Raw genomic sequence first — 15,748 nt, forward strand, 5'->3', positions numbered from 1 at the left:
ATAGTAAATAAGGTGGTTCAATCCATAAGGCACAAAGTTCTGAAGATCTCCATGCTGTGGTGATTGCTACAAGGAAAGCAACCTTCAATGTCAGGAGCCACAAGTCAACGGTTGTGAGAGGCTCAAATAGTTTTGAGATCAAGGCTTTCAGGACCACTGAAAGGTTCCACTGGGGAAGAAGTGTCTGAACTGAAGGTGCCAGATTCTTTATTCCCCTAAGGAACTGCTTGACAAAGGGGTGTGTGAACACCGAAAAACCTTGAATTGGATGATGTTTAGTTGAAATAGCTGCCAGGTAGACCTGCACAGAGGAGCACTTGAGTCTTTTCCAAAACAGAAAATTCAAAAAGAGAAGAACTCCATTTACTGGGCCCCTAACAGGATCGAAACCATGAGTCTTAGCAAAAGTGTCAAACACTTTCTACTTACGGGCATACAACTTTCTCATTGCCGGTTTCCTTGCAGCCTCTAACACCAATAGTGATTCCTGTGGGAGACCTGGCTGCTCTTCCCTCCTTTTATTCTCCATGCTGTTAACTTGAGTATGGTTAGGTCTGGGTGTCGAACCCCACTGTGGTCCCTGGAGAGAAGATTTGGTACAGATGGTAGACGAAGAAACCTCCCCTTGGATAGCTTGAACAGGGAGGTGAACTAGGCCTCTCTCAGCCACCAGGGCGCAATGAGAATGCAGTCTGTACTCTCTGCTCTGATTTTGACAATCACTCTCATCAACAGTAGAAACTGTTGGAGGGAAAATAACTCTCCTGTCCTTCCTCCATGGTGGAAGGACAGCATTGCTCAGAAACAACCTGCTCAGATCTGCTCTCGTGCAAAATCTGGGGCATACTGCATTTTGAGGCGAAGCAAAAAGGTCTATCGATGGCAAGCCCCATTGGTGAAATAAGCGGCAAAAAACTCTGTGAGACATCTGCCACTTGTGGGTCAATGGATAAGATCTGCTCAATACTTCTGTTAACAAATTGTCCTCTCCTGCAATATGAAGCACCGTTAATATGATTCCCTGGGGAATCAACCAACTGAAAATGTCCAAAGTCAGCGCCATCAGACAAGTTGAATGCATTCTGCCTTGTCTGTTTAGTTGCCACACCACTGCAGTATTGCTAGTAAGTGTTTGCACCTGTTGGTTTTGAAGGTTGACCTCAAAGGAATGAAGATCCTTCTTTACTGCCAGGAATTCCAGCATATTTATGTGAAGGCGTCTCTCTTTGTCTGACCACAGCCCTTGTATTCTTAGCCAGCCACAATGAGCACCCCATCTGAGTTGAGAAGTAGTGGCTGCAATCACTCAAGAAGGAACTGGTTGGATGAATGGAATCCCTTGAAGAAGATTGTGGTGATCCATCCACCAAAGAAGACTGTGCGTGATTCCATCTGGTATAGTTAATCGAACCTGATGGGCATACATAATCCCATCGAAAGAGCGAAGAAACCAAACCTGCAATGGTTTCATTCGAAGGTGTGCCCATGCAACCACGTAAACTGTGGCCACCATGAGACCCAGTAATCTCTAGACAAAAAAGCTGTGGTCAACTCTTTTCTGATATAATTTTTTTTTGCAGGATTGGCCAAAGTCACTGTTCGATATCTTGGAAGATAAGCTTGGCCATCCATGGAGCTCAGTACTGCCCGTATGAATGGAATCAGTTGCATAGGGGTAAATTTTGACTTCTCATTGATAAACAGGTAGAGCGCACTCAGAAGATAGCAAACAGTCACTGTGGCTTTCATAACCTCCCCTCGGGAAGACACTACAATAATTCAGTCATCGAGATAAGGGTATATCTCGATGCCTAGCATCCAAAGGTGTCCACAAACTAGAGCCATACATTTTGTGAACACCCTCGAAGCAGTGGCCAAACCAAAGGGGAGAACTCAAAATTGAAACATGTTGGGCCCTATGACAAATCAAAGGTATTTCTGATGTGATTCATGAATCACAATTTGAAAGTACGTGTCTTTGAAATCCGTTGATGTGACCTAAAGGCCTTGTTTAAGGAGAGACAGGACCGCTGCCAAGGTGATCATTTGGAATTTCCTGGTTGGAATGAATGCATTCAGGTCCCTGAGGTCCAAGTCCTCCATCTTGCTTCAGTACCATAAAGTAATGGGAGAAGAAGCCATCTCTCTCCTGGTATGGGAGCACCCTCTGAATAACCCCCTTCTTTAAAAGGGACTTGGTCTGTAATCATAGCACCTCTGATGGGCCGTCACACCGACGCTACTGACAGGAGGGAGAACATCAAATTCTATCTTGTAGCCATTCTGAACAATGGCCTGGACCCATGTATCTGAAGGTATTGCAGCCCAAACTTAAAAAATTTGAAGAGGATAGTTCCAAAAATAGGAGGATGGAGAGAAGGATGAATATGCAGATGGGGTGCGTGAAAGGTGACATTTTGAGGCATTATCAAGTCTACCTCTGGATTAATGGAAACGACTAGTAGAAGATTGCTTCTTCTGCTGGTGAGGATTCTGGTACTGAACACTTCGATCCAGTTGTTGGCGAGGTGGATATTGGGGTTGCTGGCGGAACCAGTGACAAGGCCTGTATGATGACTGCGGCTGCTTTTCCCTCATTTTCTTGGCAGTAATTTTAGCCTTTTGAATGGTATCCGTTGCCTCGTCAGTTTTTGAATTGAAAAACCCTTCACCATCGAAGGGCGAGTCTTTGATCTGGGATCAGGCCTCAGGGGTAAGACCCACTGATTAGAACGGTGTGTGTCTACAATCCCGGGCTACTGCCCCTACCATAGCCTTAGCTCCACAATCAGCTTGGTGATGGGTTGTGTTGATTTGTTGCCTTGATATTTTAAGGGCTTCTGATTGAAATACTCTTGCCAACTCTCATTGGTCATATGGTAAATATCCACACAGTGAAGTTATCTTGCCCCACAAAAAGGTAATGGGCCATGGTAGCCCGATAATTAGCCACACGAAGGCTCAGTGCTGCTGAAGAATATATCCCACAACCCAATATATCTAAACATCGTCCCTCTTTGTCATCCAGGGACGTGTGAGTCTTTTGAGTGTGTCCCTGTGATGACTCAATTATAATTGAGTTTGGCCTGGGGTGAGTGAAAAGGAAATTTGCGTCCTTCTCTTGCACCTGGTACAAGGATTCCAGTCATTTCAATGTAAGAGTCATCGATGACAGTGCCTTTCAGGATTGGTACACTGTTTGTAACAGTGTTGGAAGAAATGGGATCGCCACCAGAGCTGATGCTTCAGTGTACACTGCATGGATCACCGGATTGTTCCATAGGCTGCTGGGTGTCAATGCCTAGGGCTTGCACCATTCTTAAAATCTGATCTGCGAAATGCACCATATCTTCCAATGGGGAAGCTCTATCAGGAGCACTCATGGTGTCATGGGGTGATGGCATCGAAGGCAGTATTGATGAGTAGTGTCAAATCGCACCAGTAGTCCTTGATCGAGTGCGGGGAGGTCTCTCAGTCTCGTAAATCACCTCTCTGAACTAGGGACTGAGGTGATGGCAGAGGTCAGTCTGTTGTAGTTGCTTCGGGAACTCTGCGACGGAGAATAACCCTGACAAAGATAAGTGGATCATGGAGGGACAGGCGAGGGAACAAGGAATGTTTCGTCCCTGGCAGGCGGGACACCGTTGCTGGAGGAGGAGGCTGGTGCCATGGGGAGGCCGCTCCTAAGTACCAAGCCTGTTCCAAATACATGTCCTGGTCCCTGTGGCACTGCCACTCATCCCAGTAGTAAGCTCTACAGGGAGAGACCAATTGGAGTAGCTATCCCAGTGCCTTAGCAGGCATCGAGGTCTCTTGTGGCTGTATCTGTCACATCGCCCCTCTCTGCCCCTCTTGGAGAGCAGCGATTGCATCGCCTCCGGAGACTCTCCCCTAGTTTGGCGTTCTCTACCTTGGTGAGAGGATCTTATTGGTGGCACAGCTCTCAGTGGAGAGGGATCCTTAATCTCTCCTTCCGATGTCAAAGCAACCTGTGCTGGATCCGATCTCAATACCGACACTGGTAAAGTTGGTATTGGTGAGTCCAGCAAGGGTGACGGTGCTGGAATGGAGAGGGTCGATTTCTTAAGAGTTCTTTGCCCTAGTTTTCTTCTTTGGGGCATCCAAGTTGGGTTTCTGCACTCTAGCCTTTTTCGATAGCTTTTTTGCCCTGACCATTGTCAATGAGCAGCCCATTGCTGGAGGATTCATGCGGCCCGTGGCTAGAGCTGAGGGAACTGGTGACATGAGGGTTGGAGGAGACATCCTCCCGGTTTGCAGCATGAGCTTTCTCACCCACAGCTCAGATGATTTGGGCGTGTCTACGGTTTCTAATGCTCTCTTCCAAAGGACCGCTTTTAAGCGTTCTGAACAATTACAACAAGCTTGCTTAGAAAAGCTCTGACGATGCAGACAAGTCTCTACCACGTGGAACTCTCCTAAACAAAACAAAGAGAGTGTCTGACAGTGGGGGGGTAATTTATTACCACAGTGTACACACTTTCGAAAAGGTGTTTTCAGTGCCACGTGCTACCTCCCCACAGCGATGAAAAACTGCAATGTGACAAAAAATACCTAACTACTATCACCAAAATTATTTTTTTCTTTTTTTTGGTGTAGATAACTGATTACAAAGTCTCTCAAAGGAGAGCAAATTTCCCAATGAGACAACCAGTAAGGTGGTCAAAAGAAAACGGAGGAGATAGGTAGGAACCCACTAGGGACCTGGGCTGTGGGACAGTGGGGGAGGGTTCCTGCCAAAATGATCCCCAGCTATGGAAGTTTCCCGAACCTAGGCTCCGCGCAGTCGCAGAACCCATATGTGTGATGCACAGAGACCACAAAGAAGCACACATTACTTTAAATCTGTTTCTAGCAACTATGTTTTGAGTTCATTTTTACTCTATAGTAGGTGCAGGAGACCCGATCCAGATCTTAAAGCCTCTCACATTAGGGTCATGATCTGAATCAGGGTCCTGCACTGCTCTGCTGAACTGAGAGTTTAAGGAACGATGACTGAAAAATTCCATTCTCCTACCTGAAGGCGCAAAAGTGGAGCGAGGGGGCGGCGGGGGGGAAGCACGCAAGCCCAAGGCTGCCTTGAGTGCCTTTAGAAATAAGAAGGGATATTTGACATTCTGCATGGTAGTCTGCATGCAAAGATCAGGAAGCTGCCATATGCTTTGGCTTTCAGTGAAAGAGCCTTGTCCCCAAACCCATACGCTTATTATTTAATATTTTGTACCCCACTTTGGGGTCCAAAGAGCACTCAGAGTGGGAAATCTAAAAGCAAATACCTTGCGAAGAAATTTCCTTTCCAAAAACCAGGGAAATTCAATGATACAAAAACCTACTGGTTTAAGATCAAAGTTAAGGCTATCTCATGTTGGCTCAAACTCCACAAAGGCAGGAAATTGAAAGCTACATCTGGTGCCTTAATCGACACGTGCCCTGTGATCAGTGATGGTGTTGTGCAATGTCACGAACTGTGCTTCTTTATAATTGACCCTCCAGGCACCCACACACTTCCTTGGTCTTTGAGGCCCAAATCCAGATGGGGAAGATGGAATGCCTGGGACCAGCAAAGATCCCCCACATTGTCCTGCCTCAGGTGGTTCATAAGGTCACGTTGTATTGCCTCATGAAGCATCTGTGCCTTACTGTATTGAAAGAGGATTCCTCCTGAGAGTTGACCTAGGCCTTTACGAGTTGGCCGTGGGAGATAGGGGCTCCTCTGATGCAGCAGGGCTGAGTGGTACTGCTGCTAATGACTTGGGATGTGGTGCTTTTAGCACAATTTCCTAGCCCCATTGTGATTGATGACATTGCCAGGAATGACAATTTCAATGCAAGCCCGTTTCATAGATTTTTAAGAGGCACCAAGAAAAGGTCATCTTGATAGTGTGGGGGTGTGGAACACATTTAGATTTTGATCTGGAAGATGTTGCTTATTTATATTACAGTGCATCTGTAGGCCAGTGCCTTTTCCCCAATCTGGCATCCTCCAGATGTGTTGAACTATGCACTGGGGAAGGCTGCTCTAAAGGGTCCTCACAGGGACTTACATGGAATGTTCAGTTAGACAATGGAGCGTAGAAACCTTAGCCCACACATATGTTCTGGTGTGAAATGATGTTGGGAGGATGCCATTTGAAGCAAAGATTTGGGGGTGCTTAGCCCTTCCACTTATCACTTCTTTTTAACTAATACCATACCACCGAAACTGTTTTATCACTGCCAGGCATTTCAAATTCCAAAGCAACTACAGATAGGTCCAGTAGCATGCATGATGGTGGAAATCTCAGTGTGGTAGAGAATGAACATGTCTTTTCCATCCCCCCAACCCATTCTATCCCAACCAGGCATCTCGTATTCCAAAGCAATCCCAAATATCTTGGAGCATGCCTGCTGGTGGAAATCTCAATGTGGTGATGAATGATTTTTTCCCCTCATTCATCATTGTGCAGTTCTAAATCCAGAATAAGATACTTGAACTTCTATGTAATTCAGTGTTCCTATAGTGCCACAAAAAATCAACAAAAAAGATGTTGGGGATTGCAAATGGAAGGCCTCCTCTCACTTTTCAACCCATCCCATCAGCTACTGAGGTAAGCAACAAACTGGCACAGGTCAACTTGCAGGAGGATTCATCTAGCATTTCAATGTCAGGCTGACATTGAATTCAGCCCCACGTTTATCTTGACCTGAAAGAGCCCATGCTCAGAGATTTATCTAAGTGACGTGATCATTGAAAAGAAAGTGACTTTTAACATAAAAATAGAAACTCACAGCACAAGTGGGGCCCATTTTAACACCAGATTCAAAATTCCATGAGGGGAGCCTGGGTGCTACTGAAGGAAGAATAAGAGTAATTTCCCCTCAGAAACATTATAGTATGAGGGCATGTAGTAATTCTGTGGCTTATTACAAGAAATGGCAGCTGTGAAGGCCATAGCTTGCCTGTTCATGGTGTTTGGCGTAAGCCTCTTGTCCAATCTTAAGAAAATCAAGCATATAATCAGGGCTTTACTTGCTTATTTCCAGCTTTTAAGAAAAGTCTTTTTTTTCAAGGCAGGTCACGAAATAACCCACAGTAAAATCACAATAGAGCTGTAAAGAAGTAAAAACTGAACAACCGAACATGGCAGAAAAAAACATGCAAGAGCCAGCATAAAATTATTCAAAAAGCCTTGCAGAATAAAAACATTTTCAAGGTCCTCCTACAGGTGGGAAGGCAGAGGATGAGATGGCTAGATGGCATCACCGATGCAATGAATATGAACTTGAGCACACTCCGGGAGAGAGCGGAGGACAGGAAGGCCTGGTGTGCTGTGGTCCATGGGGTCACGAAGAGTCGGACACGACTTAACGACTGAACAACAACAGGTGGGAAAGTAAGCTAGCCGACATTCAGGAGAGATCTAAATGGACTGTGTCCAAGGGTGGACCACAGAGCATGAGACCATCCCAGGAGATGTCTTGAATGTGTCTATGCTGTCTGTCAGGAGAGAAGAACATGATGTGAGAAAACAAGTCTAGAACTGTTCCAGAGGCCGGATAATATACCCTGGGCACAAATGGCTTTTTAATATTAACTGAACCTGCACCCCCCTTGTGTAAATTTATTCAATGTTGTCTGTACATCGAGACAAGCCTCCTCCAGAGATGGAGCTCTGTTTAGAAGGTCATCTACATAGGGCAGATGTGAATATCCTGCTTCCTATTAAAAACACACTTTGGTGAATGGAAAGGAACTATATCGCTCACATTTGTTTAGCATCTTTAGGTGCTTGAGGTATAGATGAGGTTTGCTCCTCTGTCCTTCTTGGGAACAGGAAAATTATGGAAGAGATGCTAGCTTGTCATTGGGAAGCAACTCTATTGCATACATTTGAAAGAATGAACTGTCTACAGCATCTTTGTTAAATTCCTTGGGGCAGGAGAGACTATGAATTGATCCTTGGCTTGCTCCCTGAACTTCATGATGTACTTCTTTGATAATCTAGAAATCAGCAGCCTGTGAAAATAATATTCCACGTGAGACTGAAGCTAGTGAACCTTCCCCACACTCAACCCTGTGGGAGGGAAACTGAGTGAGTCCCACTTTCTATCTGAAGGTAGCATTTAGCATAATTGCTGGAGGAATATACCTTGGAGTTGCCCTTTTGCTAAAATCTACCCCTTTCACGCTGAGACTGAAAGGAGGTTTGATGAAATTAATTCTGCCCATCATTTTGCTAAATGGGCAGAAGGATGGATTGGAGGAGCATATGGAAGATACTTTCTTTTTAGCTAGGTCAGTCAGAAGGTTATCAATAGTCTTTCCAAATAATCTCACCTGAGTAAGGTAGCTCTAGAAGGTAGGTCAGTAGTGCAAGCCAAAGATCAGTACAGTGAGGATGTGATAAAAGTCAAATAAATCAATTATCCATTAGTAAGTGATGAGTCTCTGTCAGACCTGCCTCTTTTTGCACTGTCCTGGACTGCAGGAATGACAGCCTCAACTGTTGCCATTCCGTGTCTGTGGAGCAGCTGCTGGATGAATGCTGTATGAGAGCAGAGAGCTGCTGTTCTCTCCTTCACTTTTCTATCAGCCATCTGTCAGGGATGCTCTGACTTGGATTCCTGCATTGAGCAGGGATTGGACTCGATGGCCTTGTAGGCCCCGTCCAACCCTACGATTCTATGATTCTCTGGACAGCCCTTTTGATGAATTCTTCCTGTAATCTCCTCAGTCTCTTTCCTCTCACAAACCTTGAACTATCTCAGAATCTCTTCACGGTCTCCTCAGAGAGATCACTTCCAGTTTCCTATGGTAGCTCCTTCTGGTCAAGAAGTGTTGTTCTCAAGGCATCACACACAGGGCTACACTTTAAGTAACCCTGTGAAGTTGGCACACGTTCATCACTTCATACAACTATGTGTTCATTCAGTGCGCACACAGCTATATGCATGATCACTACCTTGAATTAAGCAGGATTCTACTGCATGTGGACAAATCATATGAATGATTGTTGACACATGGCTTATGACCATCTGAATGTGTATTCACACAGCATGAGCACACATGCAATGCAATGTCTGATCAGTCCTGATGGAATATTGTCAAACGGAAAGTGGCACCATATTAAGTAATGCTGGGATAGCATAGGAATGGCAGTCAGTTTTCTAAAGCCCTTCATTCTCCTATAAGTTCATAGCTGAAAAGGCATGGCTTTACTCAAGGCTTTGAATCTTATATTCCTGCAAGCTCTCAGCCTAAAGGCAAGGCTATGACACGCAGCAGGCGTGTTCCACTATTTCTAAGTTGAGTTGGGATCTCATAACTAATTGAAGCAACACCCGCCTTTCATGGGACCTCTGACATGCTACCCCATCTGCACCCCCAGCTTCTGGACAACAGTCCCTCTGTTTGACCCATTCAAGCTTTCCTCAGCATCTTGTAGGCTCTTTGCACTGGTTCAGATTTAATCATATTATGGTTTGGAGTTGAAAACTAAAGCTAAGATTTACTGTTTCAGACATAATAGGAGACTGCAGTTTAAAATTAACCATGATATGACTGCCAAAGCTGGTGCATGAGTGGAAGGGCAAGCGTTCTTGGCTTAATAAACCATGGTTATGTCTCCTTTGACTGTTCAGGCTAAACCATCTAGGATCCCCTAAATTAGGTACTTTACACCTAAAAGCTGCCTTTGTTGAGACCCATGAATGGTTTCAACCAATTTAGGAGATGTAATGCTTCACTATGCAAGGGATGAGAAGCACTTAAAGGAGTGGACGGATACCCATATGGATACACTATGCACATACACCCATGACCCTGTAAGACCAGGGGTAGGCAACCTCAGGCCTAGGGGCCAAATCCAGCCCAGATAGCCACCTCTCTTTTTTCCAACCACCAGTTATTGGGTGGATTCCTGGCTATTGTGAAGTTCCCCCCACCCCTTCTAAAAGGCTGAAATGAATTTCCTAATTGGTGAAACAATGTGTTTGCTCTATAGGAGCTGCAGGGGGTGGAAGTAATGGTAGAATGGTACAGTGTAATTGCATTGTAATGGATAAGTGAAGTATGGGGGCCACCATGCACATAAAATGATTGAAACAACCACTTCTTTCAGCATTACCCCACAGTGAGGAAGCTGGACTCCAGAATAATTTGTGAAAAGCAGAATACATAATGCATTTTAAAGACAAGTGTTGAGATTTATTTGGAAATTCACAGTTTCTACTGGCACTATAAATCCATAGTTTATTAAAAGTTCTAGTGCCACAATTTTGTACTGATTCACGCAAACAGTATAACCCTTTTGATTTCCATTCTGGTTTGGGCCCCCATCTCTACCCATGTTCTTAAAAAAGCAGGTCCATGTCTTAGACTGGCTAGCTGTGCAGACCAAGTCCATCACTGTAAAAAATATTCTAACATGAAAGCTGAAGAACAAAGACTTTAAATAAGTCACATTATGTATGGTATTTAGGAAAGGCATTAAGTCTTTTAAGAAAAGACAACAAAGAGACCCTACTAAAAGTGCTCAATAAGTTAACTTATGCAACATAACCTCAAAACTCTCAAAAAGGACCTTCCATCACATTAATTCTGATGTGCTCACATTCCAGCTATGCAATAAAAATTAGCTCACATGAGAAAGTACAATCTCTCTCTCTCTCTCTCTCTCTCTCTCATACACACACACACACACACACACACGATATGTGTTACCCAATACAAAAGCAAACATTATGGACATACCTTTTGGAACAGATTATAGATTGTGTCAAGCTTCAAACTCATACCTGCATTTCTATCGAATGCCAGTTTTATCTGGAACTGGGGTAAATGGTTCTTCCTCCCAATTTCTTAGCACAGGAAGACAACTAAAGATCACAATGCTGATTATCTTTGTTAAACAAGGCAAATTTGTTAGTATCACATCCTGCAGGGGTTCTGTACCATCAAATAATGATATTAACTGCTGCAACTGATGTTTGTGGTAATGGCCATAAGTGAGTTTACAAAACAAAGATCTAAAGAGAAAACCTACCTGGCAATATTTCCACAGCATCCACGTCACATCACTTAGTCTCACTGGAGGCAAACATATTGTTCTCCAGCAGTTTAGTGTTGTATTTCTAAGAGACTTCAAATATAAAAAATAAAATAATTCCCCCTCCAATGATTGGAGATGGAAATAAAATAATCCCCCCTCCAATAGACAAAAGGCACATAAATATGTGAAGGTGCTAAAAATAGGGCCATAGCAAAATGGGAAACAATCATGCTTTAACTCTGTTTCACTGAAACTGGATTTCAAGATGTTAGCTTCAGCGACTGTGAAAAACACTGTATAAATGAGTTCCCCCCATCCCGCTTACAATCTCCACCCATTCCAAAGTTGTCCATATATAAAGTCAGCTTTGAAAAAGCTGAAGCTTATTAACCAAGGATGGTTGTTGACACAATCTTATCTATTTTTAAAATAACAACATAATTTTTAGGTGTTTCCCAATAAACCAACCTCTTCTTCCCTGTCACCCAAATACTACAAGATTTGTCATACAAAAAGCTCCCATTATGAACAGTTCAATGAATTTAAAGGTGTCCAGAAACAGCTGTGACACCGAGTGTTCCCACGGTTAAATCCTTGTTTCCTTTGATGATATCGTGCAGACTTGGCAAGGACCCTGTCTTAGTCTGTATTAAAGCTTTTATGAGCTTCTCCTGTTCTGGGGCTTTAGATCGTCTTCGTTTCAGGGCCCTCTTCTCAGTTTTTGTCTTTTGGATTTGTCCATTGCACAAACCTGTGCATGCTGAAATGCCACAGAAGTAGGACTCTTCAGATTGTGATGAGGTTTCTGAGCTTCCTTCTGATGGGGGACCTTTGTATGAAGAGTGATATACGTCACCAATATTAGAGAAGTCTCTCTGATTTGTAAATGGCTTCCTGCTTTTTATTTCTCCATTAGCTACGCGATGCACTGCCTCAGCTACTGGCTTGACAGTTTCAATTTTCTCACTTTTATATTTACAGCGTTTCTTCTAAAAAAGAAAAATAGAACTGGTAAGCAAGAGCCCTTCAAGGTCATCTAGTTCAGTGGTGAGATTCTACATGCTCACTTTCATTACCTTCTGTAAATTCTCTTATGCAGGCAAAGACCACAACTGAGCAGCGGCACCTTCCATACAATTAAAGTGAGACACATTTTTAAATGTGTGCGCGCGCGCGCACACACACACACGCTAATGAACAAACGACTATGTACTGACAACCATATTAGTGCTCTTGGTACAAATTCCGATATAACAAAGTACCTTTTTTTCTGGGGAAAACTTCAATGGTTCTACAATGTAGAAGTCAACTGGGTCCACTAAAAGGAAAGAAAAATTGTTCGGATTATACAAGCACACTTCTACTTGTTGATTTTACTGTCAGCTTTTATTGTCGCTTTTATTGCTATTTTATTGTGTTTATGTTTTTATCACTTCTAATATTTTAACTGTTTTTATGTATTTTATTGCTGTGAGCCACCTTGGGAGGGCTTTTGTCTTGAAAGGCGGCCCAGAAATTTTTAAAATTCTAATAAATAAACAAATTCTACTTAATACAGCTCTATTATCCTCCTTTTATTAATACAAGGTTGTATTAAAAATTAATGGAATGGGCAAAAAATTGAAGGTCAGTATAAGTAGTGAGTCTACAACTCAATTCCAAACATGTTCTTAGGTTATACTTATGGCGTCAGCATACCTCATCTTGCTTGAGAGACCTGCAGATGAGGGATGAAGCATCTGGCAGCTTTCTCTTGTAATACTAGATTACAAACACCCAGTGGCTAAGATCTGGGGGAAATCCTACTTACCTGATCCAAATATAAGCAAATTGCTATTATTGTGGAACCACATTAACAAGGTCACCCTGGCTCTTCATGTGAATACATGCAAAATAACTACTACCCTATGGTTCAGAACACAATCAGAAACAGAAATTAAGCTTGCAATGCAATGCAAGGGTGGTAAAAACAGACATTCTGGTCTTGCCAGTGAATATTTGTTCTTTGAGAAAAGGAGAGCAGTTACCCTGGGAAGGCCCCTCCTCCAGGGCTGGGAAGGCAGAGTTCAAATCCCATATCTGGAGTAGGCAAGACTTCTCACCTCAGTCCCCAGATGTAACATTTGACTTCAAAAGTACTCAAAACGTAAAACAACAAGAGGAAGGAGAAGCAAGGTTTAGGCTAAACTGTGGCTGCTCCTCAAACTTTAGAACAACCATTCACAGGGAGGACTAGAATTTTTGTTTCCTCTTCAAGGTAGGAGGCCAGCTCAGGGTCCCCCTCTGCCTGCCATACCCTTTGGAGAAATCTATTCTGTAGTGCTTGGTAAAGGTACTGCCCCTGTCATATTTCCTCTAGTGAGATTCTTTCCCCAAAAGTTGTTGTGACAGCCATACTTCTGAGTGGGTGAGGAAACACACAGGAACAGGAAGGTTGCTGGATGTATTGTAGACTTGAACTATGCACTCTTGCAGACATCTTGCCAAGAGGCTGTGGAGACCTTCCTATGCAGGGCTGATTTTGAAACCCACAAAGCTCTATGCTGCTGAACAGATTTGGTTCTGTCAATATAAAACTTCAGTGCCTTACATACATCAATTGTGTGTCACTTGCTCTCTGAGAAGAGGGATAGGGGCAAAAATAAGGTAGGATAAGCTCTTGGGCGGGGCAGTTATTAGGACCTTTAGAACCATTATTAGCTTTCAGGTGGGAAACTGATGGACGGTTGGAGGGCTGAGAGGATGTTCTAAGCAGGGGTGAAGCAGGCGCACAAGGCGAGCCATCTCAGCGTGCCCATTTTCTAGCAGAATCGACCCAGTTTTGCGCAGAAACAGGGAGCACAGGGAGCTCGTGCTGGAAAAGAGGGGGGATGAAGAGGGCCATCCCCACACGCCTTCTTTCCCAACATGATCACTGGGAAGAGGGTGAAGCTAAAGCCTCTCCCTCCTCCCAGCGATCACGAACAGGAATGCTGGGATTGGGGGGGGGGATACTTTAACCTCTCCCTCCTCCCAGCAACCTGGATTAGGATTGGGTGTCCTGATCCAGGTTTGGGGGGGGGTAGGTGGGTGCATATGGGTGGCCTCCCACCCAATGCCACATGCAGCCCTACAGGCCCACAAGTTGGCCACTTTTGCTCCAAGGAACCTAACGTGGGGATGGGCAGCTACTGGCCTAAGATCTGGACTTTTCAGAATGCTTGCAAACAGCAACCCATCATTTGAGGGTGTTAGCCTTGAGACCTGAAGACAGGCTATCTTGCAAGAAACCCGCCGGGCTATTTCTCCAAAGTAATGCCTTGTTGTTTCTGTGATACCATTCCAGAAAGGCTTTCCATGTAACTCAGCCTTCCCCAACCCAGTACTCTCCAGATCATAGAATAGTAGGGTTGGAAGGGGCCTACAAGGCCATCAAGTCCAACCCCCTGCTCAATGCAGGAATCCAAGTCAGAGCATCCCTGACAGGTGGCTGTCCAACCTCGTCTTGAACACCTCCAGTGTGGGAGAGCCCACTGCCTCCCTGGGTAATGGGTTCCATTGTCGTATTGCTCTCACAGTCAGGAAGTTTTTCCTGATGTTCAGCCGGAATCTGGCTTCCTGTAACTTGAGCCCATTATTCCGTGTCCTGCACTCTGGGATGATTGAGAAGAGATCCTGGACTTCCAAGTACTTGTGACAATCTTTCAAGTACTTGAAGAGCGCTATCCGATCTCCACTCAGTCTTCTCTTCTCAAGGCTAAACTTGCCCAGTTCTTTCAGTCTCTCCTCATAGGGCTTTGTTTCCAGTCCCCTGATCATCTCTGTTGCCCTCCTCTGAACCCTCTCCCATTTGTCTGCATCCCCAGCCAGCATGGCCAGTGGTCAGGAAACATCTCAAGGGCACCAGGTTGGAGAAGGCTGATGTAACCTCATGCATCCCACTGGTTGAGGTGCACCTGGAAGACAGCAGGATACTGCTTGGATAGAATAGCAGAGGTGTTTTAGAAAACCCCACTTAATCTTCAAGTGATTAGCTTCAGCCTTTCTGCATTCTCACAAATCTTGGCCTGAATCATGAGTTTATTTTTCACGCTTGCAAAAAGTCCAGGACAGGTCCCCCAAACCTTCACCATGTCAAAAACACTTTCTGGTTTAGGGACCACTGTGCTTGATCCAAGCTCTGACCAGCTGAGCCAGTCCACTTAATCAGAAGGGCCACTTCCTTTAGGAGTGGGTGCCCCTCTGCTGGTTGACATATGCTTTGTTCATAGTATTGTTGTTCTGAATGAGAATGTGGTGACCCTACAATAATTCAGCAAAGTGGAGCAATACCAGGTAAATTGCCCCAAATTCCAGAAGGTTGGTAAGAAAAGGCCTTTTTCTTATCCTTGGTTTCTGTTGGTACTGCATCTAGAGCTCTCCAAAGAGTTGCTTCCCTTTTAAGGGAAGATTTGCCAGGCTGGCTTTTGATTTGATGTCTAGTCCCCAGTTGCATAGTCAAAGATTCCTTCTTGTTCCAAGATTTGATGCCATGGCTGTAGCTTCTACCTGCAAAATATCCAATGAACCAAGGAGGTTTTCTTGACAATTTCTTCAATCTCTTTGACAAAAGTCACTTTGGAGAGCTTCATTTATCCAAGTACAGGCCACTCTGACAAACACCGAGGCTGAAGGGGAGGCTTAGGATGTCACTGTAGATGCACTGAACTTTGCAGGTTCAA

At 44.3% G+C, this 15,748-nt stretch overlaps 1 protein-coding gene across 2 annotated transcripts in view; it reads right to left on the reverse strand.

The window, feature by feature from the left end:
• Nucleotides 1-10,178: 10,178 nt before the first annotated feature.
• The window catches only part of SUCO (SUN domain containing ossification factor), a 78,045-nt gene continuing 72,475 nt past the window's right edge, over nt 10,179-15,748 (reverse strand). For both annotated transcript variants that reach the window (XM_084850969.1, XM_084850968.1), the window contains 2 exons: nt 12,311-12,366; nt 10,179-12,037 (listed from right to left, as the gene is read on the reverse strand). In XM_084850969.1, coding sequence (XP_084707095.1) covers nt 11,591-12,037; nt 12,311-12,366 — 503 coding nt within the window. In that variant the 3' untranslated portion in view covers nt 10,179-11,590. The remainder of the gene's footprint in view (nt 12,038-12,310; nt 12,367-15,748) is intronic.

Source organism: Heloderma suspectum, chromosome 4 (genome assembly GCF_057233095.1).
Source record: "Heloderma suspectum isolate Gila_16-S chromosome 4, 16-S_ref, whole genome shotgun sequence".
Classification (NCBI taxonomy): domain Eukaryota; kingdom Metazoa; phylum Chordata; class Lepidosauria; order Squamata; family Helodermatidae; genus Heloderma; species Heloderma suspectum.